The sequence below is a fragment of the Mirounga angustirostris genome, unplaced genomic scaffold (genome assembly GCF_029215605.1).
Source record: "Mirounga angustirostris isolate CCGP_5_RB_7025 unplaced genomic scaffold, mMirAng1.0.hap1 SCAF_10, whole genome shotgun sequence".
Lineage (NCBI taxonomy): Eukaryota > Metazoa > Chordata > Mammalia > Carnivora > Phocidae > Mirounga > Mirounga angustirostris.
In genome coordinates, this window is record NW_026991718.1 from 29,738,426 (window position 1) to 29,763,080 (window position 24,655).

The 24,655-nt window shown below is 38.1% G+C and overlaps 2 protein-coding genes across 8 annotated transcripts in view; one reads left to right on the plus strand and one right to left on the minus strand.

Moving 5' to 3' along the window:
- NDUFAF7 (NADH:ubiquinone oxidoreductase complex assembly factor 7) overlaps positions 1 to 24,655 on the plus strand; it is a 61,623-nt gene that overhangs the window by 24,789 nt on the left and 12,179 nt on the right. For 2 of the 5 annotated variants that reach the window (XR_010405516.1, XR_010405515.1), the window contains exons 7-10: positions 362 to 472; positions 4,114 to 4,257; positions 5,482 to 5,655; positions 6,170 to 6,456. Coding sequence is in view for 3 of the 5 variants with exons in the window: in XM_064572121.1 (XP_064428191.1) it covers positions 362 to 472; positions 4,114 to 4,257; positions 5,482 to 5,655; positions 6,170 to 6,382 (642 nt within the window). In the remaining 2 variants the exon portion in view is untranslated. Of the gene's footprint in view, positions 1 to 361; positions 473 to 4,113; positions 4,258 to 5,481; positions 5,656 to 6,169; positions 6,513 to 24,655 lie in introns of those variants that run through there. The other 3 variants (XM_064572121.1, XM_045884427.3, XM_064572122.1) reach the window with 2 other exon arrangements.
- The window catches only part of PRKD3 (protein kinase D3), an 86,021-nt gene continuing 69,344 nt past the window's right edge, over positions 7,979 to 24,655 (minus strand). For 2 of the 3 annotated variants that reach the window (XM_045884421.3, XM_045884422.2), the window contains 7 exons: positions 24,027 to 24,099; positions 22,841 to 22,947; positions 16,689 to 16,850; positions 16,349 to 16,447; positions 13,811 to 14,078; positions 11,606 to 11,691; positions 7,979 to 10,719 (listed from right to left, as the gene is read on the minus strand). In XM_045884421.3, coding sequence (XP_045740377.1) covers positions 10,546 to 10,719; positions 11,606 to 11,691; positions 13,811 to 14,078; positions 16,349 to 16,447; positions 16,689 to 16,850; positions 22,841 to 22,947; positions 24,027 to 24,099 — 969 coding nt within the window. In that variant the 3' untranslated portion in view covers positions 7,979 to 10,545. The remainder of the gene's footprint in view (positions 10,720 to 11,605; positions 11,692 to 13,810; positions 14,079 to 16,348; positions 16,448 to 16,688; positions 16,851 to 22,840; positions 22,948 to 24,026; positions 24,100 to 24,655) is intronic. The other variant, XM_064572115.1, reaches the window with a different exon arrangement.

Genomic DNA, 24,655 nt, shown 5'->3' on the forward strand with positions numbered 1-24,655 from the left:
AATGTTTCCTCACTGAAGTTGAAGTGAGCACATTTAAGATTTGGTGGTAATGTATGCGCACCGTAGTGTCTGAGGCTAAGAGCATGTATTGATTTGTTAGCAAAAGCTTCCGATTCATCCTTCACAGTCTGTTCTCCATTATTGGGAGCACTTGCCATGCGCTCATTTTATCCCTATGGCTCTGCCTCTTATCCAGCCAACACCAGTAGTTTGCGCCTTCCAGTATTGCCTTGAAATAATTTTCAGTGGTAAAGTACTCTGTAAATGTTAGTCATCTGTCATATATGGTTATTTTTAGTTAGAGGCAATTCTGAGAAAAAAACTGGTAAAAATTTGTTTTTATGCATTATTTTGTGTTTAGAAAACCCCACAAGGATGGCGAGAAGTATTCATTGATATCGATCCACAGGTTTCTGATAAGCTGCGGTTTGTTTTGGCGCCTTGTGTCACACCAGCAGAAGTCTTCATACAAGTAGGAAGTTTTTCTTCTTAGTTTATTGCCAACCAAATCTTCATAGTCTTATTTTCTGAGTTCCTGTTTTAGCGTTCCTTGACAGGGGCAAGGGGAGAGTTGCTCATAACATGTGAGGTGCTTTTTATTAGTAGTAAAAAGTGCAGAGGATCTCGAATCAGGAGCCTGGTTCAGATTATCTCTGGACTGCGTGACCTGAATGTAATGTGAGAAGGAAGTTAGTAAGCGCTTGCTCAAGCAAGTCCCTTACCTTCTCCCTTTCCCTCAGTTCCCTGTGGCACGGTCAGAGTATCGTCTACCTGACCGGAAGAGCTTGAGGTCTGTGAAAACAATTATTTATTGAGTACTTTGTATGTATTACTCTGAATTTTCTCATTTAATTCTCAAAACAACTACTGTCAGAATGGTACATTTACTGCTGCTTTCTGTTGACCTCAAGGAATAATCATAAGAGCCTTTCTATCTTGGGGTCATGTTTAGGGGTTCAAAAAACCTTTTACTTGTCAGGAATGTTTGGGCTTTAGATTGCTTGTTTTATTTATTTTTATTTTTTAAAATCTTTTAAAGAATGGTGATAATTTTTAATAGTTTACAGCTATAGTATCAAGTCTTATATGTGTAAATATAGTTACAGACAATATCCAATTGGCAAAATATCTACCTCTAGACAAAAAATATCTTTGCAACTAAATTAACTAACAGCTTCAAGTAATCATGAAGAAAAACAGAAGCTGTGGTAATTTTTCATCTAAAGTGACTATGGCCTATATTAGGGGCTCTTGGGTGGCTCAGTCGGTTAAGCATCTTGCCTTTGGCTCAGGTCATGATCCAGGGACTTGGGATTGAGCCCCACAGCGGGAAGTCTGTTTCTCCCTCTCCCCTCCCCCTGCTCATGTTCTCTTCTCTCCCTCAAATAAATAAAATCTTAAAAAAAAAAGTGACAATAGCCTATATTAAAACATTCTTACTGTAAGCGTTCAAATAGTTATGAAAGCCTTGTCTCATAACCTAAAAATATAACTTTAATATACATTTTCAAAACTAACAAAAATATTTTAATTATAGAGAGGTAAAATAAATAAGATTATGCTTGCTGAAAATCAGTCATGACATTATGTATGTATTTGGGGACTTTGTTGGTAGCCTGGCCTTTTAACAATAAAAAAGTGAAATTCATGAAACCTTTCTAAGAATCTACATATTATTCTAATGCAAATTACATATAAGTATATGGGGTTTTCATTCTGGATGAGCAATCCATTCTCTTTTTTTAAAAAAGTATATCCCAACTATGTAAAACATGCTTAATTTACTCTTAAAAGATCACTTCTTATAAGATATACACTGACTAGTATGAGAAAGGGCATTTTACAGATTTTAGAAACTTCTTTAGATGGGGTGACTGGGCAGCTCAGTTGGTTAAGCATCTGACTTTTAATTTTGGCTCAGGTCATGATCTCAGGGTTGTGAGATTGAGCCCAGCATCAGGCTCATGCACTGGCGTGGAGTCTGCTTAAGATTCTGTCTCCCCGCCCCCCCCACCCCTCCCACCCTGCTCTCTCTTTAAAAAAAAGAAAGAAAAAAAAAAACATTCATTTTCTTATCAAGTTACTTTAGAGTATTTGTTTTACTAAGCTTTAATTACAGCAGTTAAAAGTCTAAATCAATCACATTTTTCCCATTATTTCTCATACAAAATCCCCATGCTCCTTAAGTTTTAACATTCTACCTGCAAGAATCTTACTGGACCTGAATAACCTCTGTATGACCTACAGGAACATAATTCAGTGAAGGCCATCTGAACAGAATAGATTGCCTGTTTTAAAAAGGTCTGCTTTCTGGACCATAACTAACAACTTCTTCCTCAGAAGTTACTCGCTTCAAAAGCACTGGAGCTTTTCTTTTTAAAGATTTTATTTATTTGTCGGAGAGCAAGATGCAGGCTCCCCACTGAGCAAGAAGCCTGTTTTGGAACTCGATCCCAGGACCCTGGGGATCATGCTCAGGTAGCCGCTTAACAGACTGAGCCACCGAGGCGTCCCGGCACAGGAGCTTTTAAACATGAACCTATCAATTAAGCTTTTTTTGCAGAGCATAAGTAAGTTAAAATATCAGTCTGAGTACTTGCGAACATTTCTATTTTTTCATATTCTGGCTACCCAACTTTACCTGAATGACGAGCAAATTCATAGCTACCAAGAGCTGACTCCTTGGCCCTGGGAGATGTGATTGTTTTTAGTTCTTGACTTTGGTAGTACTCACTTATGAAAGAGGGAGCGGTGATTTTTCCCTCTCATTTGGATGGGGCGAATGGTAACAGAATCTGCCGTGTTGAAGAGTGGTCTAGAATGTCAGCACTGTATGCTGGGGTATGTCAGCTTATGCCTGAAGTGGCTCACCTCATGTTTTTACAGTTCAACCACAGTGATTTATTTAATAGAACTGGGGGCTAAGTAGTTTATTGTTTGATTTAATCCTCCCAATAAGCCTAGTAGATACAGAATGAGGAAACATTCTGAGAATTTAACTTGTTTCTAGTTTTAAGTAGTAGGAAGAGCAGAGGCTCAAGAGCTAATTGTGTGTGACTCCATACCTCTTAGCTCTGTGCCATTTATAGGCAGGATCAGGGCAGGTTACTTCTTCTATTTTTTTTTTTTAATTATTAAAGATTTATTTATTTTAGAGAGTGCATGAGCCTGTACAAGTGGGGGAGAGGGGGAGAGGGAGAGAGGGAATCCTCAAGCCGACTCCCTGCTGAGCGGGGAGCCCAACGGAGGGCTCCATCCCAGGACCCTGAGATCATGACCTGAGCCGAAGGCAGACACTTAACTGACTGAGCCACCCAGGCACCCAGTACGTCATTTTTAATAGGGTGCTAGGAAGGAGCAAAAGGTACTGTATATTTTCATAATGAAGAAAAGTTTTACTGTATATTTTCATAATGAAGAAAAAAGTTTTTTCCCATTTTCTCAGGGATTAGGAAATTTCCTATGTACTGGTCAATTGACAAGTTACAATACTGTCATTTCACTTTTTAGATTAATAGGCACTTATTGAGGACCCTTTAGTAAATAGTTGAACATCTTGGGAAATTAGGGCCTCAGGTACATTGCAAGTTTATAAGCTGAGGTTTCTAAATAGAGGGTGTATCACTGGAATACCTTTTGCCCTAGCAGAAGGCATCATAATATACTTGCTTGCTAGGGTCTGTTATATCGGGTTTTGTATCATTTGCTCTTCCAGCACAAATTTTTGAGTGTTATTTGCCAGGCACTGTTCTAGGCAGACAAAAATTCCTTTCCCACGCATTTAACCCAGGGAAATATATTTATATGAATTATGAGAGTAATATCACTATAAATAAAATGATAATGTTGGTTATCTAGGAGTTTGGGAGAGCATATGCCTTTTTATAAAAAGGATTAAAATTAAAATGTCTGTAAACTTAGTAAACGGCATCAAAGCACTAGGGAGTTCTGTATAATAAAAAGGATATCCTGTGAAAGGTTGAATGTAGACAACATAATACACATTGAGAAGGAACTTACTTTTATTGTAACTAAGAAATGCTCATTGTAGAAGAACCCTAAGGAAACTGTTCTTTCCAGTGCTGCATTTTGATTCACCTGTTCCCTTATTAGCGTGATGAAATGAGGGACCACGTGGAAGTGTGTCCTGAGGCTGGCATTATCATTCAGGAGCTTTCTCAGCGCATTGCGCTAACCGGAGGGGCTGCACTGATTGCCGATTATGGTCATGACGGAACGAAGACAGATACCTTCAGAGTATGTATGACTCAGTAACATGACTTACCATAAGTTCACTGGTATCATCTACTAAGTTGTTAAGTTTGAAGCTCATTGAAGATCTTTACCTTTGGTTTCTACAATGCCTGGCCTTGTAATTTTACATTATTCGTAAAGAGTATTAATTCATATTATTATAATTGCCCTTAACCATAGGATCTCACTGTCCAGACTGGCCTTGGAGCAGGGTCTGAATCATCTACATTCTTCAGCTGCAGAACCTGGGTCTGCATAGATCCTACTTAGCATCCGAGTAATACATACGGGAAGATTTGTAGATTTGATCTAGCTACTATGATCAGACTTTTCCTATCATATTTTCAATCTTTTTTCCTTTCTAGAAGTATTCTTTAATTCTTCCTAAGCATCCTTTATGTTTTTTTAAAAATTTTTTTAAAGATTTTATTTATTTGACAGAGAGAGATAGCGAGAGCAGGAACACAAGTAGGGGGAGTGGGAGAGGGAGAAGCAGGCTTCCCGCGGAGCAGGGAGCCCGATGCGAGGCTCGATCCCAGGACCCTGGGATCATGACCTGAGCCGAAGGCAGACACTTAACGACTGAGCCACCCAGGCACCCCACATCCTTTATGTTCTTTATCAATTGTGTTCAATGTACTTTAATTGAAATACATTTAACTGGATACTACTATTAGTCATTTTCTAGATCTGTGGTTCTCAATTTCTGATTTTATTGTAACTAAAGAAAAAAACCCTGGAGTTTTTTTAAAAATCTGATTCCCTAGCCTTACCTCCAGCATTCTGATTCAGTAGGTCTGGGCAGAGCGCAGTAACATGGTCTCAGGTGATTCTGATGCATGTAGTTGATGGATACACCTTGTCAAACACCACCTAGAATCTGGTGAAAGTTTAGCTTGATTCTAGTGAAGAAACAAGTTAACTTACGTGGAGAACTGATGGGATCTCCGATGAGATCTCCATCACCACGAGCAGTAATGAAATGTGAAAGGCAGCCATTTGCAGGCACTCCAGTGTCGCCCTTTATATTGGATTTTCCACGTAGCATCTCATTTGAGGAAAGGGTGCTACTATATAGAGAGTTTGTAAACCACTGACTTAGGCTATGTTTTTCTTTCTAGGAGTTATGTAAAATGTACTAAAATGATAGCATTTCTTTAATCTTGATAATGATAATCACAAAGGGACAAAAACTCACCATTTTTAAAATTACAAATTATGTTCAAGGGGTTTTGTGGCCACAAGCTCCATGACGTCCTGACTGCCCCAGGAACAGCGGACCTCACAGCCGATGTGGACTTCAGTTATCTGCGCAGAATGGCAGAGGGAGAAGTAGCTTCTCTGGGGCCAATAAAACAACAGACATTTTTAAAAAATATGGGCATTGATGTCCGGCTGAAGGTAATGATTTATTTCATGATCATTAAGTATTTTAATTTTGTAGTATTTCACAAAAATGTTTCAAATAATACATCCCCCGCCCCGTGCTCTTCTCGGTCAGCAGGCCCTGGGTATTGTAGTCTTTCTGGTAGCATAGGGCCTGGTGCAGCCGTGCTGCCCGAGGTGGGGCCGCCGTGCACGCCCCTGCATCTCCACACAAGCCAGAATGAAGACTTTCGAATAGTGTTCATGTCCAGTAAGAAAACTTGACCATGTTTATGGGGATGAGTTTTAGAAGTGTCCTGAAAACCTCTTAACCCTTCAGTGTACATCAAACCACCTGGGAATGTTTGTTAAACATACAGATCCACAGGTTTGGGTCTTAACAACCTATGTTTTTAATAAGCGCCCCATGATTCTGAGGCAGGTGATGAGAAATCCCATCTGAAGCCCTGCTTTGCTCAGTAGCCAATGGTCATTAGCATTGCTGCATGTAACTAGGAATCCTTCTGGTTATTTTTACTTTCCTTTTCAGGTTCTTTTAGACAAATCAGATGAGCCAGCCAGGCAGCAGTTACTTCAGGGATATGATATGTTGATGAATCCTAAGAAGATGGGAGAAAGATTTAACTTTTTTGCCTTGCTACCTCATCAGAGACTTCATGGTAGAAGCCATCCGATGAATGCATGTCAGTCAAAACCCTCTGTGTCACCTGTAGCTGGGTTTGGTGAACTTGCCTGGCGGTGATCTCAGTGTGGACGTTTTACCCCTACGTCTGCCTAAGCAAGCAAAATAAAGGGAACACATTTCATATATCACAGGTAAAATAAGTATTACAATATTTTGTCTTTATAGCCAATAAAAATAGCCCATCTTACATACAGTACAACTAAATATTGATCTTTTAAGGTTGTGTCTGGCTTTTGGCACAATTGTGTGCTTTCAGCTTAATGAAACAAGTTACTGAGAAACTGAGTGTCCTTTAATAAGGCTAGTTGCTGTATTTTTATTTTAAAAAGTAAACATGAACACTGATTGGTTTAGCAAAAACCAGAAACGTAACTGGCCTTTCACAGGGAATGGATTAAATAGAACTATCCACATATTATTTTAAAAAAATGAGGTAGAGCAATATTTCTGACCCATCTCTAAGAATGTGGTAAGTGAAAAAAGTATAGTGGAGAGAATGTTTTATAGTTATGATTCCATTTTTCTTGGGGGAAAAGCTGCATTTAAAGAAATGCTTGTAACTAATTTCATAGAAATTAATATATTAGTGCAGACTGGTTGTTTTCTGTGATAGTTACTTGTTTACAAAAAGTTAAGGAAAGGATGCCCAGTAATCACTATTAAATATCCCAATGTGGAAGTGGGCTTAAAGGGTGGAAATCGTTCTCCTTTGTGGTAAATATTTTACCCTTTGCTTCTGTGAATTTTATAATTAAAAAAAATTAGGGGTGCCCCAGTGGCTCAGTCTGAGGAGTGTCTGACTCTTGCTTTCAACTCAGGTCATGGTCTTGGGGGTTGTGGGATCTCGAGTCCCACGTCAGGCTCCATACTCAGTGTGGAGTTTGCTTGGGATTCTCCCTCTCCCTCTCTCAAAATAAATAAAATCTTAAAAAAAAATTTAAGTCCCAGTAAAACTAGTAAAAACCTAACATGTACCTGAAATATGAGAGTAAACGTAGACTACGTAGCAGGAATGTTTTCTGATTTGAGCTAATTCTCCCTCATTTTCAGATAAATGTCAAGTTTTCGTTCTGTAAGTTCTCATTTTTTGGTTCACAGAACATTTATATTAATACCAGATACATACTTTCTGAGGAATTGTTACATTGGCAACAAAAATTTACAGTGAGATTAAAGGAAAAGAGTATTAGACGTATGTTTTGAACTTATAGCTTAACGATATTGGAAGTTCACTGGCAGAGTGATCAACTCTCCGTTTTCTATTGCTTGTTTGGCTTAACTCAGAACAGGACTAGCATTCTGTAAGTAAGTAGGAAGATAGAGGGCTTATTTTTCATATGCTCCCCTGCCTTGGGCCATTAGTAGTCACCCTTATTTTTTTCCATATTTTATTTTTTCAAAGACTTGGAGAGTTTTTGGAAGGTGAAAATGCCCAACACTGGCCCCTCTCAATTATTTAATAGTTTTTATAATTAACGGGAGGAATCAGGCAATGCCTTGTATCTTAAAACCTAGAAAATTTACTTTGAATGGCATTTGGCTTATTTAAGTCTTATAGCAGTTAAAATAGTTGAATAATTTATAGTTACAATTATTCTAAACTTTCATGCCAAGAAATGACCTCCAGATAATTACCTCAGATTTCATATAAAATTGAAATAATGAGTTGTTTTTTATTTTAGGTAGTTAAAAAAAAAAATCAGTGTTTTAAATATAGCATTAGTTCCATTTACAAATACTGTTTCCAAAATAATTCTTTTACGCCTGGAAAAATAACACAACCAAATAAAATTTTCTTTGGATACCTCTATTAGAGATAGGCTCAGGTTTTCACATGGAAAAGTATGGTGATATGGAAATACATTTTATTATCAAGCTTTTTTGAGGATATTTACAAAAAGTGGGATTAACAAAAAATATAAAAATGTACGGAACAGTGTCATTATAGACTACTTTGTACATTATCAAATGTTTCTAACAATTATTTCTTATACAAAAATGACTTCAAGACCAAAAAAAAGGTTATGCAGGTTATACAGTATCTGGAGTAAATGAGTCAACTCCAAATTATCTGACAGTGCCTTTACAAATTTTTTTAGAAAACTTCTTAGGCATTCAACAACACAAACAAAAAGAGTGCAATTAATTTCATGGCTTGTAAAGTTTGATTATGTAAGTATAGCAAACATCATTCCAGTTAATTTTCACCTTATGCAGTAAAACCACAATAGGGTGCCTCAGGACTCAGAATTACTCCATTTTAGCACACTGGTATAAACAGACTTACTTTGGACAAATGTGGGGAAGTCATCCCTAAAAGGTTCTGCAAAATTTGATGAAATTTTAAAAATTCCCACAGGAGAATGACCTACTGAGAGACACTGTGAGTGTTTCCTGGCGATGTGTACGGGTAGGAATGCAGCACAGTGGTTGGGGGGGGGCAGGGTGTCACCGGGGTTCACCTCCACATACTGTGACCTTCTGCAGCTGGCTACTTAATCTTCCTGATCTGTGAGATGGAGTCCATAATGAACTCACTCTGTGGCTGTTGTGAGGGTAAGTAAGTAAAAGAGCTCAGAACAGAGGAGACTGCATGATGGCTCCTTTCTCAACAGTACTTTTAGTCCTGAATAATGGAGTAGCTTCAGGGCTCTCTCAAGCCCTCTCTGGCTCGGACTGTTTGTATCCAGGGACATTCTTTTCTTTTGCTACCTCAGACTCAGTGGGGCAATGATAGTTCACACTTTAGGGAGTATGAGTATCTTCATACATAGCCCATCTTCACAATAGCGTTGTGAGGAAGGTAGAGGCAAAAATTATGGTCTTCATTTCATAGACTGAGGATCTTGAGGCTCAGACAGATTGGAGCCAAGACTTAAGACTGGATTTTCTGACTCCAAATCTTTTGCTCTTTTTTTGGGGAAAAAAAAAGTTTACAGTGATTACTGTGGAATGAAGAAACCAAAAAGCCACTAGTTTTTTTAAATAAGTGGGTGGTCCCAGAGCTTAAACTTTTTGGGGGGAGAAAACCATTAGTAACTTTTTAAAAGCTATGAAAAAGTCTAACCTCTTAAACATTATATCTGAGTAGAGAAACACTTCTTTAGCGGGCTGCTGGTGCTGAAATGTTAAAAAAAAAAAAAAAAATTATAAGGGTAGGGCTATGGTATCAACAGAGCAAATGAAAGAATAAAATAAATGTTTCATGCTCCACCCCACCCATCCCCAAACTGCTTAAAATAATTGATTTAAAAACATTCCAGATATCTGTAAAGCCTTCCACTAACCTAAGGGAAGAAAAAAAGGATACAGTCTTTGCTGTTCTTCTTTGTAGCATTAATTGATCTGTACTGGCCTTACTTTTAATAATTTTCTTCCTCAAATTAACTCTGTGTAATGAGAAGTTGTGTGATGCAAGTTCAGATCTGTACTGAGTGCTGGAAACCGGCTGGGGCATCACGGTGGCACTGTGTGTACACCGCAGGGGAGCTGAGCGAGGGGCGGACAGACCAGCAGGCCCTCCTCCCGGTTCTGTGGCACCAGTTGTCCCAAATTATCTTAGAGGCCGTTCCAACATACTCACAAAGGGGGACTAAATTTTTATGTTGTAGAGAGCATATTAAGAATGTAGCTCCAAAGGTTAGGGATCATGGCTTTGGACTCTTGACTGACCTAAAAAAAAAAAAAGGTAAACCAGCCTAGCACCTAGGAAACATTTCTAGGCTCCTAGGAAAAACCCCTCGTGCGTCTGTGGTTAAACAAATGTTTAGAGTCCTCACAGGAAGCCTCATGCTGGTGGCCCCTCCTCAGTAATCTCTTAAATGCACACCTGGTTAGAGCTCTTATAGGATTTAATCAAGCTTTGCAATGGCTGCACTCTAAGCTTTCCTTTTTCTCCTTTTTAAAAAATAATGGAACAGGAAAGGGAAGATAAATTAAATGCCACTATAGTACTAAAGTGAAGGATTAGGAAAAAATACAAAAACCAGTCATTGCTATGCTATGAAAAGCTTCATCTTGGTTCCACTGTCTATTTTTATTACTCAGTTTCCCCTCTTGTACCTACTCATTATGAACTACAGTACTGATGTCACGGATTCCTTATCATATTCCCCATATCTTTGCACCCTTGCAGATGACAACCTACAAACAACAGTTGTGCAGCAAAATAGCAGTCCATAAAATGAAATCCTTCCTTATTGAAGTTAGCTCATTGATAATTAAGGATCTTCTTCCATATCATCTGGATTGGGAGCCATAATGAAGTGCTTTGGGTACACAAGATTGTGGGTGTATGCATGTATTTCCCAGCGGGCGTCATCACTTTCATGTGTAATGTAACGTTCACCGATGCGAGTTTCAAATTCTCTAAGGTCAAGCCAAGTCTGATAGTCCTAGGAAAAACATGAAGTGATTATAAAGTATAAAAGAAACAAAATACTGTGAACTTTTTTTTTCTTAGCATCCCAGTCACAAAATTGACAACCCAAACTCCTCTAAGTACTTGCTACACAGTCAGTTCCATTTGTAACATTTAAATTCGTGATGTTAAATACTTTTTCAAATTTAGAATCTCTAGTGAAGTAACTAGTTTCTACAACTAAAAAGAAAAAATTACCTGAGGCTTCTGAGATAGCTAATAATAATCACTAAAACATTGTGTTCTATACTCTGACCTTATACCCACACCTTACTCCTCAAAATAGGGGAAAGTACTTAGAATCTACTACCAGGATAGTTTAATAATCATGGAGACTAACTATGATTGCATTTGTTTTGAAGTTAATGCTACCCCCTACTCCCTTTAAAATAGTTCTAAAGCTTCTCTTTACTCTGAAGTTTGGGGGTATCTTTTGACAAATCTACGCAATAGCTTTTGGGGGAATTCGGCCAAACATTTTAAATGGCATTTCTGATCTCATCAATACAAATATGAATCTTTTAGTGGATGTTTTTAAAGTAAAATATATTTGACAAAATAAGATGCTTATCTTACAAAAAGGTGAAATGAAACATAAGGTCCTATAAAAAGGCTAAATCACTGCTTTCAGTTCACGGGAGTTTAACTGCCTATCAGTTCTGCACTTCAGTGGTTTACTGCAAAACCTCCAGAGATGCAGCCACAGGACAAACTAATCACTGTAGACACAGTAGTCTAAGACAGGGAGAATCTGTTGATCTTAGAGTGGTTTCATTAGGTAAGACAAATTACAACGAACTGCTCAAATGAGTAGCACCAGAGAGAAAGGTTTTTTTTGTTTTTTTTTGTTTTTTTTTTACCTGCAGCCAGGGATGACTGAGCGATTTGTCCACACTGTAACGTTTTCTCATCTTCACTTGAAGTAGGTTGTTTATCAAATCAATTGCTAAGAGAAAAGACGAAATCAGACACGTGGATTTGGGCATATGGGGCAAACCAAACCTGTGAGTCTGCTAAGAAGGCAGTTCAGTCCACAGAAATACAGGGTTGAGGGTTTTCGCTTCTCAAGGCCACCTGAGGCCAGCTAACCTGTTAGTGATCCATAAATGTTTACTGAACTTAGAGTACCTATCTTAGGGGGTGTGCCTGTTTGGTTAAGGAGGCAGTGCAGAGTACACGTTCAGTGTGGGAGAGGGTCAGTTAGTACCCGCAGCCGTTTCTCCTCATCTGTAAATGAGGTGGTTGCAAAGATGAAATAATACATGTAAAGGGCTTAGAATCATGCTTAGCATGTAAGTGCTTCGTATTAGCTATTATTATTTCAAAATGAGTTAAAAAAAATTGACTACAGACAGACTTGCTGTGTCCCTCCAATGACACCATTCCCTAGTCCCTGGCTTGGTCTGCGAAGGAGCCAAAGCCACCGCCTTGCCTCTACACATGGGGCTAGACTGACGTGATAACTTATTACCACAAGTTCATACTCAACAGGTTTTACACAAATACGTTCATGGTGTTTGGTGTATATGGTGAGATGCTGGCATACTTATTTCATCCAGTTATTTGAAGGAATGGAGCAGTTGCAAAACCAAAACCCCCACAGTGCATACTGACTACAAGCGATGTGACAGTACATTTGAAATATTGATACAAAGGCCTGGACCCAGGGATGAGCCAAACGAAAGGTTTACATTGTACCTGTTCTGTTTCTCTTCTTCATACCACAGGTATTTTAATTATGAACATCTCTGGTTCCAAATACTTCAAACTTTTACCCGCTGTTCCTTAAGTGGTTGTCCACCAGTGCATCAGAATCATTTGGGGTATTTATTAAAATGCATTCCTGGTGTCGTGCCAACTGGTGAAGAGCCAGGGGTTTTCGTTTTATCAGTCACTCACCGACTGATTATTCCAATATAAGAGGTCTGCAGACCACACTGGCCCAGGAACTCTAAGAGAAACCCTCATACATACTTCGGTTAGCGGTTCATTACCAAGTAAGCCTGCCACTGTCTTTACATGTTGCTCCTCAAGCTCTCCCAGTTTAATGGGCTGTTAATCCCTATGATTAGGTCTGGTACTTTTGGAAAACAGAAAAGAGCTCTGTTCTAAAGGTTGGCTAAATCCAGATGGGGGTATTTCCCTCGTAGGCTTCTATTCAATATGCGACTATTAAGTAAGTTGTGTGCCCTTCCCGGCAGTATCAAAATTAAACTAAAGAGGGACAGCCAAGGCACTCTTGATGGGTACAGAACTCAGGCTCAAAAACTTCTACTGGGCGGGGAAAACAGATGGATCCTGCTTCCTAGGCTTGGTCCACCGGATGGCTGCAAATAAACTGGAGAATGTCTATAAAGTTCACTCTAGGTATAAAGAACTTGAAAGACAGGTCTCCATTCAAGCAGCTTATAATCTAGTCTGAAAATAAGTAATTATGAAAAGAAAGAATACTTAAGGAAAAATATCTCCTCCTAGTAGCCTAAGTTGATCTTACCAAGTTCAGAGGAGGGGCTCAGGGAAGACTTCACAGACGAGCCACAAGTCTTGAAGGACTGGAAGGATTTCAGTAGCAAGGAAGAGGGACTGTAGGCAGGGGAAAGGCCTAAGCAAAATGCAGAAAGTAGCTGGGAAGAATAAACAACTAGATTTTATGGAGGGGAGCATGGGAGGGTAGACAAGGGCTGTCTCAGGGAGACCCACAGCTGCAACCTACAGCTGCAACGTGGTTAAAGGGAGGCCAAGGTGTTTGGGGAAGATTCAGACGAAAGTAGTGTTTCCTAAAGACCGATATGGCCACAGTGGTGACTGGGAAAGAGTCTAATGGATAGGACTGGTGAGATATTTTAGTAGTTTCAAAAGGAGGAAACTGGGGCCTGGATTAGTGCTACGCCTGGGCACTATGAGGAAATTAAAGAAGAGACAATGCAGAAGGAAGAGTGCTCAAAAACTGGTTGAATTTGAAAGATGAATATAAGAAATTGAAAAGATGAGCCAGAAGAGATTTGGGAATCACAAAGATTTTTAGACTAAAAGGCATAGAGAGCTGAAACTTTTTTTTTTTTTACCTTCACCAGAAATTTCTCTCCAGGGATTTGGTGGATACATAAATGCAGCATTTTGGATTTGGTCATTTATATCTTCATCTTCATTGAAAGGAAATGTACCACTGAGGCTCACATAGACGATAACTCCCACTGACCACATATCTAGAGAACGGTTGTAACCTTTGCTCCTGAGAACTTCAGGGGCTAAGTATGCTGGAGTTCCTACCACAGATCTCCTGAATGACTTTTCACCAATGATGCGTGCAAAACCAAAGTCACACAGCTTCACCTGGAAATAAAAAGGTGATGTTAATTTTGCATTTTCATCCATCAATCAATCTATACACACCTGTCCCTAAGTACGATACTGAATCATTTCAACACACCTGCCAACTGTACTGATTATGAATGTCAAATGAATGCAGAGAGGGAAATTGTAAAATACCCTTTTCCCAAAAGAGAGAGACATTTTACTGTGATGTATTACTGACATAGTATGAAGAGGTTTTTCCTAGTGCTTATTTCAAAAACCACTTTTTAAGTTCTAGCTTCCAGAATGCCAAAAACCAGACTGGTGTGTAAGTGGTCAAAGTTTTTTTTGATGAAATGGGAGGGTGCTGATTTTTTAGCATTTGGCTTTTAAGGAGCTACTTTTCTATCATCTGTGAGCAGAAATTATGTGTCTCATTTTTGAATCCTCAGTGACCTTGTAGTGCCTGGACACATAAAGGTACTCAATAAATGCTGAATGAAAAGTAAGTTGGTATTTAAAAACTGACCCTTTATTTTGCTTAATCCTAGAATCTGTATTCCCAAGTATTACTATCAGTTGGCAAATAACTTGAGGTGTAGTAAAGAGAATTATTAATGTAGCTCATAAAAGAGCAATGCTAGAGATTGCTTGAAAGAACAAGAGCAAAAGTGTTTTCTAGGACTGAAACATGATGGCTAGTCAGATTTTGGATCTGAAAAAAGTTCTATCTGAAGGTAACCACAGTCACTACAATATCCTTTTGGGAAGTAATGACACATCCATGCTGAACAAGCAAATGCCAAGTACTTTCCAGAGGAAATGCCCTGACCCACAAAATGTCTTCACAAAAAGCATTATGATAAACTGAGAAAAAAGGGATTTGGCCTCTACAACCAATGGTGTAAACAGTGCCTGGAAAGCAGAGATGAAGGTGTATTCAAATGCTGCTTGCCATTACTAGGACATGGACCCTGGTGCATGTTTTTATGATAATTATTCTGTGTCATTATTGAATGTGGCTCCCTCTGATTGAGTCCTGGAACAACAGGATTATTGACCATGAAGACCTGTGAACTGTCTTTTTTGTTGTTGTTTAATGCCACATTTCCGGTAACATCTTGATAAAGAAAAGATGCCGTGGCAGTTTGGCAACTGAATAAGGACGTATGGCCATGGCTAGCACCTGAGCAACAAGGAATGTCAAGTAAATGATGTTATTTTCCCCTTGTTCATAACAGAAGTCAGAAGGATGGGAGTTTCAGCCTCACTGTGGGGTGTGCATCCATTGCCCAGACTATTCTGAAGATCAAATGAGATGATAATGTATGGAAACACTTTATTTAAACCAACTGTTAGGGAACCCTTTTGACCTCACATTGTTAGAGAATCCCTTTTAACTACACAGACATTATAAAAGAACAGGATTACTTCCTTATAAGAGTTGAATAACTTTTAAAAATAATCTTTTTCTTTGAAAGACAATTTGAGTTGTATTTAACTCAAGTGAAATAACTGTCCTTAGTCTAGCCATCTAATTGTGCAGTTTTCAAATGTATATAAATAATAGTTCGTCCACAGATATTCTAGCTGATTGGAGAATTCACCAATGACAAGCATGAAAGATATTTATGGGTACTGCCAACATATATTCCTCAGGAAGACTGTTTCAAACTTTGGGTTTATGAGGCGTTTTTTTAGGTTATGAAATAATTTTGGATCAAGATCAATACCCTTTATGAAATGAATTTAACCAAGTAAAAAAATCAGTGCAGTCCACACAGGACATGGACACATACACACACACACAGGGGATATACATGTGTGAGTGATGGCAGTAATGGGAAATGTAATTCTTACATAGGTTTTGGTGAAAATGTTTGAAATAAAGTACTCTAAAGAGGAAGAGGAGTTGGCTGCCAGGCTCAAAGTCTAGTGTGTCCCCCCACAAAAAAAATCTAGTGTCCCCCACTCAAGGTTTACCCATTTTATTTTATGGGGAATTTGTCCTGAGCACCAGGCACCAGCCAAGATTGATTCTCCTTGCATCATTCCCAAACCACAGGGAAAGTGAACTGCAGTCTACGTGCAAAAAGTTATTCCTTGCGGTCTGGTTAAGTCTAAAAAGTCTTAATGAAAATAAACAATATAATAAGATCTGAGTTCAAATTATTTCAAGTATTAATCCTCACTGGCAGGTACAGGCTAATTACTTCTGTTAAGGTGGTTATATATCTAAACCTAAAGCACTCCCTTTCATTACATGGGTGCTCTGTAATATTGTCAGATGGTTCTAGAGAGTATTTCACCTGAGGAAATGGCTCTGCGGATGCGAGCAGCACATTTTCTGGCTTTAAATCACAGTGCACAATATTCTTAAAATGTAGATTTCTCAAGGCAACAAGGATCTGTTATTGAAGAAAACAGAATTTTTTCAGTGCCTGGAAAAAAATCACAGCTAAACCCCCCACCTGAGCTCTTGAATGGTATGATAATTTGAAAAGTCCACTACAGTTCATCAAGTTTTAACTGAAGCGTTACTCTATTCTTCAAGGTTAAAAATTCCCGCAATATCCAATATGTAAAAGCACTGCTATTTAATTTTTTGTTTTCAAGTATTCTCATTTCAAAAAATAAAAGTTAAAATACCTGTGTGACCATGAATTTAGTAATTCGTTCTGGAAGTCGACTTTTCTCACTGGATAGAATCATTTCCAACATATCTCCATGCAGCTTTTCCATTACTACAAAAACGCGTTCTGGCGTTTCAAACATACATTCCAGGTTTACAATCCCAGGATGGTGCAAATTCTGAAGAGTTGCAGGATATTTATATGACCAATTTGAGAAATATTTTTACTATGCAAATATCTAACAATGTACTGCGATTGTCTGGACTACATGGCATAGAAAGAAAAACAGAACAATAAGCAGTAAAAGCAAACACATGGGGTCATGGATTCGGATTTTCCAAGATCTGTAGTACAGTGGATGCACCTAGGGGAAAGGATGTCTTCCCAACTGATTATATAAGCGCCCTTGTCCATTTCTACTACATTTTTCTTTCTCATTTTTTAGTCTTCTGACACTATGCTACTTGTATGCTGTCCACAAACAGGCACCACTTGCCGATCACACTTTAGCCAATTACACAGAACTTTGACTCTTTGGGGCGTATCAGTGGAGGTCTGTGCTCAAGAGATGGTTCTGTTTCTTTAAGTCTGGATTCTCAATCATACCTCCATTTGGTTTTCCCTCTTTCCGGCTCAAGATCTCTACCTCCTTCATCTCATGTTTCTTGAGCACCACTACATTACCAGGGTTGGAGAAATACAAAGTTGAATGTGATACCGTTTATGCTAATAAAAAAAAAATCTATCTTACTGGTTAAAAAAAACAAAAAAACCTTCCTCAAAAGCAAATTATCCTAAGTCAGCCACGCTCAGAAATATTCAATGGCTTTTTATTCCTGGACATAAATCTATTCCTCTGCTTGGACTTTCATACCTTCACTAATATGGCTTCATTCTCCCTCTTCAATTTTAAATATGCTCTATTGGCCCAGGTGATTAAACTTTTTATTAGAAATATATGTTTCTTATATGCTTTTATCCTTATTATAGGTACCTAATGATGCTAAGAGGACAAACTTCTTTTTGGCTTATGTGAGGTTGAGCACCATCTCTAAAATGTGTTTTGAATCTGCCCCCATCTCTCAACTCCCACTGTAGTGGCTTTACTTTCAGCTCCCATTACCTCTTTTGGGGACAACTGCAGTAGTTTTCACCTAACACTGTATATACATGTAGCAATACCTATCCCACGGTACTGTGTATGTTTATGCATCTTGCTCTGGGACCTAGTAAGTTCCCAGACAGCAGAGACTGTCTTAGTCATTTTAGCTCAATGTCTGAATCATGGTGTTTTAAAAAATGATCAGCAAGTGCAAAATATTGTTTATTAATCAATTTAAAACAATTTAATGAGATGGTATTCCAAGCAGCAAAATAAAAAAATGACAATTTTATATAGTAAACACAAGTGACATGGGTGTGATAATAGTAGTGAGCAGGGGAAGATTCAGAATATCACAACTCTGATCAGCTTAGAGCTCGAAGTGTGGTTGGCTGTCCCCATGCTGTAGTTGTTTTGTAAGTTTCTCCATGCCCCCCCCCGCCCCCGCGCCCTGTAAAGGGTACACACACACAAAAATAGAAGTATGCTATAACATTATTGTCTCTTAACTTCCTGTTTGTTTAAATGTCCTATTTCCTCTGGAGTCTTTTGATAAATTATACTTTCATAGAGAATCGTTTTCTCTAGGTTTTCAAATTTATTTGACAGAATTGGACAAAGCAGCATCTTAAAATGCCTTTAAATTTTTTTCAGTATTTGTGGTCATCTCCCCAAGATGTTCTTATTTCTCTTATTTTTGCTTTCCTTTATTGTTATTCTTTAACCTCTTGAGCTGCATTCTTAATTCACTTATTTTCATTCTTGTGTAAATATCTGAGTTATAATTTTCTGAGCAATAGTCTAATAGCTGATACAGTATTTTCATGATTATTATTTTTTTTAAGATTTTATTTATTCATTTGAGGCACAGAGATACGGAGAGAGAGAGAGAACATGAGCAGGGGGAAAGGCAGAGGGAGAGGGAGAAGCAGGCTCCCTCCTGAGCCAGGAGCCTGATGTGGGGCTCGATCCCAGGACTGCGGGATCATGACCTGAGCTGAAGGCAGACGATTAACCATCTGAGCCACCCAGGTGCCCCTCGCGATTATTTTCTAAATACTTTGAAATCTTGATTTTGCTCTTTAAGAATTACGATATTTAAAAAAATTTTCAGGATTGTGGGAGCTTTTTGTTTTTTGATTTTATAATTTATTTCTAGTTTTATTGCATTAGGATCAAAGTACTAATTACTGTGTTTTGAATGAATGAGGTATTCTTTGTTCTTTGTTTTTAGGGTACAGACTTCAGTATAAAGTGATTACATTACCTTACACTGTTTAGACCTACCATGTTGTTAGTTTGGGCTACTTCATCTGCAAGGACTACTGACGTGCCTGTCAGTTTCTCCCCGTCTCCTCTCTAATTTTCCTTTATAAAGGCCGCTACTGTTATTTGGTGTGATCTGCACTCTTCCACTATTAAAGTGCCCTTCTTCCCTTCACTTACTGTATTCTCACTTAAATATCAGATCATGACCCCGCTGGCTTTCTTCTATTTGAGGAAGCACCTAGAGAGGATATCACAATTGTAGATCTCAGAAAGAGCCAGCAAAAACAGCCCTTATTGTGGTGCCTCTTCTTACATGCACCCTGGCTCCATCTCCAGTGTTAAAAACTCCTCTACCTATTTTATAGGTCTGAACTTTCTTCTGTTTTTATTAGTTTTTTTTAAAATTTCTGTTTATCATTTTTCTTGTAGCTTTTAGGTGACTTCCAAAAAGAGAAGGGGAAAATGGTGAATTAATACTAGAACCAGAAATTTCTCTTAAGTTTCTGATGACATTTTCCCATTTACATAGGGTAGCCATGAGAGCGCCACATATTTTCTCCCATTACTACTCTCTAACCTACCCACTTCAGGTAAGAGCAAAGACATTTTATATTACCACATCCCTATGAAACAAAAGTAAAAAGCCTCCATTTCTTTCCTGCCCCACAACACAGTCCCCAGCAGATGTAGTCATGTTATTAGCAGTTTATGTAGGAATGGATCCTTTTCTTTACATAACTGTATGTACACATGTGCAAAGTATACTTACCTTAAGAAACTATACAAATGGAACCATTTCACGTTTCCATTTGAAAAATTTAATATGTTACAGGTAATCCCCCATATAAACGTATTTATTCAATAAATATTAAGTGAGTATTTGCTATGCACCTGGTCCTATGTAGGTGGCCTGGATTCATGAGCAAACAAAACTGACAAATCTCTCTCACCTCATGGAGCTTATTAATTCTAGCAAGGTGGGGGGTAAACAAGAGGTAACAAATTAGTAAATTACCCAGTATGAAGGTGGTAAATGCCATGGAGAGAAGAGGGTGAGGGTGGATGGGTACACAATGTTGAACAGAATGCAAGGGCCTCATGAGGAAATGACATTTGGGCAAAGTCTTGAAGGAGATAAGGGAATATGCCATGCAGATATTGGGGGTGACAGCATTCAAGGCAGAGGGAATAGCTAGAGCACAGTCCTTGAGACAGGACCATATTTGGCATATTTTAGGAACAGCAAGACAGTCAGTGTGGCCATCCTTCGGAAAAGAGACTCAATTTGTTGAGTGTAGTGTCTATAGTGGAACCTTTTTCAACAGATTCTGGCTCAGCCTAACAGAATATTTGCAAATGTCTGAAAATGTCATGTCTTCCTTTCTATTAAACTGATAGAAATACAGAGATTATCACCAAGCACACAAGAGAGAGGCTGGATGTTCTGGGTAAACTATAAGGTCACTCCTTAATCAATGATTCTAGAATTCCTCCTCCCTGCCATTGGAAAGGCCAAAACTATAGTCTCAGTCAGATGCTTAGTCTTTACCCCCTAACCTTTCTTTATAAAGGTGAGGACCTGGGGAAGAAAAACCAGGGATGTCAGTGGAGCTGCAGGAAACCGACAGTACCAGAATCAACTACCAGGCGGGGTTCAGCCAGCCTTTTAGGTTGTTTAATGAGGACTATGTACAAGAACCAGGGCCAAAGACTGGAAAGTAAGAATGACACAGCAGGGAAGGGACGTGCAGAACCAAAGGGTGGAGTGAGTGAGTAGAGGAGTGCAGGACGTTCCTTTCAACCCATGTCAAATGCTCATATGATTAAATCTTGTGTAATGAATTTCAGCAAATGAGGTAGTATTTGAAAAAAGTTTCCTTTAAAAAAGGTTTTTACCACATTCAGATTGTTCCAAGAGAATTGTAATTCAAATACAAAGTAGGCTAAAGTTGACCTTTATATATAGAAGAATTTGTTGAATTTCTACATTGCAAAGGAAATGAAGTCAGAATTTTACAAGTGTGCACACACACGCACACAGAGACACACAGAACAGGTCCAATGTGGTAGAGCAGAAAGAGCATGTGGTTTGCTCTTAGATTCAAACTCTAAACCTGTCCTCTTCCTGTTGGGTGATGTTAAGAAAAAGTACTTATTAAGTGTAGTTTCTGGCACAAAGTAAGCCATTCACTAAATATAGATTTGGATATAAAAATTTGAAAAGAATCTACAACAAAAAGTATGGTATTAAATTTAAGATGAAAATAGTATATTTGGAGAGATACTACAATCACTCATCTGTATTCCCTGTAGAGCAGTATCAATGAAAATAACCAGAAGGCTGTACTACCATTGTTGCATTGTGCATTACCCAGAAATCCCTAAATTTATTCAGTGTTTAGTTTAGAGATGTGTCTGTCATCAGAGTGACAAGGATGAATCAAGCCTTAAGAACATATCCTTAATATTTATTTTTTGTGGGGCGCCTGGGTGGCTCAGTCGTTAAGCGTCTGCCTTCAGCTCAGGTCATGATCCCAGGGTCCTGGGATCGAGCCCCGCATCGGGCTCCCTGCTCCGCGGGAAGCCTGCTTCTCCCACTCCCTCTCCCACTCCCCCTGCTTGTGTTCCCTCTCTCGCTGTGTCTCTCTCTGTCAAATAAATAAATAAAATTAAAAAAAAAAAAATTTATTTTTTGTGTATTAGTTGGACAATGAGCAAGATTCCAGAATTAGATATGAAAAAAGATCGCTAACAATTTTCATATCCTAATACAGTCTGAATGCTATTAATTTTCTATATGAAGGTAGTTGTATAGGAGGAAGTGACCCTGAAGGGACCACAGGTAGCTTGCAGACCACAATCTTTCAATTATCACTCCTCTGAAAAACACGGGAGGCAAATGTCACTGCTGGTAACCAATAACGTAATACATGTAAAATGAATCCCGTGTTTATAAAAGTTTCTTACCTGCTTCTTCAAGGAAGCCTAAGTTCAGTAGGCTGTGTCTTCTTGAACTTCACTCACAAGCAAATGGGGTTCTGACAGCATTAACTATTATATCACCATGATTTCTTAAATACTATGCAAAAGCTACACAGTGAATAGACATTTGCATATTATAATTTATATGATATTCATAAAAATAAAGATAAAGCTAAATTTTAGTCTTCCAGATGACCCCCAAAAGAGGTAAAAAATGTTAGATGAAAATAAGAACAGTAATTTATTTAATGGGAGTTAAGTCATTGCCAACATATCTTTAAAAATATACCTTAATGGACTAAAACATTATAAAATTAAATCTTCAGAGTTTTAAATGAATAAAATAACAAATGAAAAGGTACACAATTTTTAAGCAGACCTTATTTTTATAGCAATTGCTATAATAACCAAACACATCATCTGTGAGCACTGCATGGGTATAGTGCTGACCTCCTAGTCAAATGTGGGGACACAAGTATCCAAGTATTCTGAGCTTCTGGAGTGCTGACTTAAGAATAAATTTTTACTTTTGTTGTTGTTGTTAAGATTTCACTTATGAAAATATGTTTTAAACTACTATCATAATGGCAGTTCTTGTAACTCCTAGATTACTATAACTTAATTTTTCCTTTTTTAAAAAAAAGACTTAAGAATTTAACATAGATGCCCACCAGTCTCTCACTGAGCCCAAAGGCCATAAGATGAAAACAGAAGAAAAAATAAGCCTTATTCTTACCAGCACGCTAAACAGACTTGCATTTAAAAACTCAAAAATCAAAAATTAAAACCAATAAAAAGCAACTTGGGTTTCTTACCTGTAAAATAGCCACTTCATTACGGAGTTGACTTTCCTGTTTTGTGGGGAATCTCATCTTATCAATTACTTTAATAGCCACATCCCTTCCAGTCTTTCTATGTTTTCCTATTCAAAAAAAAAAAAAAAAAAAAAGTATAGAAAAGAAAGGAAAAGCAAATTGACAGCTCATATAAAATATAAAAGCTTTATCAGGAAGTTGAACAAAGACTGAAACAGATATGTATTTCCTCTTAGATTTCTTTTCTTTGGCTGATTTTTTCTTTCTCCTTCACTCATCTTTATTTTTAAGAAGTAAATTATATTTTCCCTTAATAATGGTTGCCCCTATTAAAGGTGGTTTCATTACTTGAAATGGAAGGAAATTTGAATGAACTTGTTTGCTGAAAAATAATCCACCTTATTAAATAAATGATAGTTAACTACTCTTAGTCTTCAAACACTGTCAAGATAGAAACATTTTATCAATGAATTAGTTTTATTCTAGGTTCACTGAGTCAGCACAGTTATTTAACCACATATCAGAGCAAGCCTTGAAGCAGAAAGGCCAACTAGGAGGCTACTTAAAGAGCGTCAGTGAGGGAGGAATAGGATTTAACATTTCTTTTATACTTTGGATCATAGCTTATAAAAAAAGTACTTTTATGTATATTAGGCTTAATTAACAACCCTGTGAGCTATGCAGGTCAAATTTTGTTAGCTCCATTAAACAGAGGAAGATACTAATGCACAGTGAGCTTAAATGACTCTGCCAATACCATGAGTCACAGTGAGATTTCAGGTCTTCACACCTGACACAACATTCATGCCAACAGTAGACGAATGGGGCCATTTGTGTTGGAAATCCAGGAGGGCATATCCTTGGATAAACGAGCCCACACAGCCCAACAAAAGCTTCAAGCCATTTATGTTTCCCTCACAAACATCTTTATAAGTGAGCTATAAGAAGAGATAAAGTAGGACTACTGTGAAACTGATTTCCTGATTCTGTTACTTTGTAAAGTGTGCAGTTGGAATTAAGGAATGAATACTCAGAGTGAAAAGGGTGGAGCTAAAAGAATGCAAATCAACCCTTCAGAAAAAAGCCACTCGACAAAATTGTGACAAGACACAAGAGCTAGCAGAGATCTTTAAATTTCACAAATTTCTGGAGTATGTACAATATGCACCAGGCTGCAGTTGCTTACCTCCATAGACGATACCAAACTGGCCTGAACCAAGCACCTCATCGGCAAAGATCTGGTAAACTGTGCTAATGTCCTATTTAGGAAAGAGGAAGCAGCATTATTTCCCTCTATTCAACACTGTCAACACCTCTGACTCTTTTCATTCTAATACTGAACACATTTTTGTTTTTATGAGAGAGGCAGCTAAGTTTCCTAACAAATATTTTATGAACACAGACTTTTCATTTCCTAGAAAAGCCCAATTTTAATACTATGACTCTTAATATACAAGTATAATGTATTCTGTAACAAGGCCTTTGGGGGGAAAAACGCTCTGAATAAAAGAAAATCTTGTATTTAGTAAGTAATGATCTATATAAAGTAAATAACATAAAAAATTAACATAATTTTACCTATTTCACTATTAAAGAGATTTGCTATCTTGATTTGAGAGAAAAACTCAGAAGGTTCATATTATTGAGATTAGGCTCATTTTGAAAGCCTGATAAAAAGTGTATGTGTGAGAAAGTCTGTAACTCGGATCCCTCCCCATTTTTCTTCCCTCCCTCCCCTCATTCTTGGTGCTGGCTGTTGCTGTGGGAATATTCTGGGGGCACTCTCCAGGCCCCCCTAGCGCTTCAGTCAGGGGC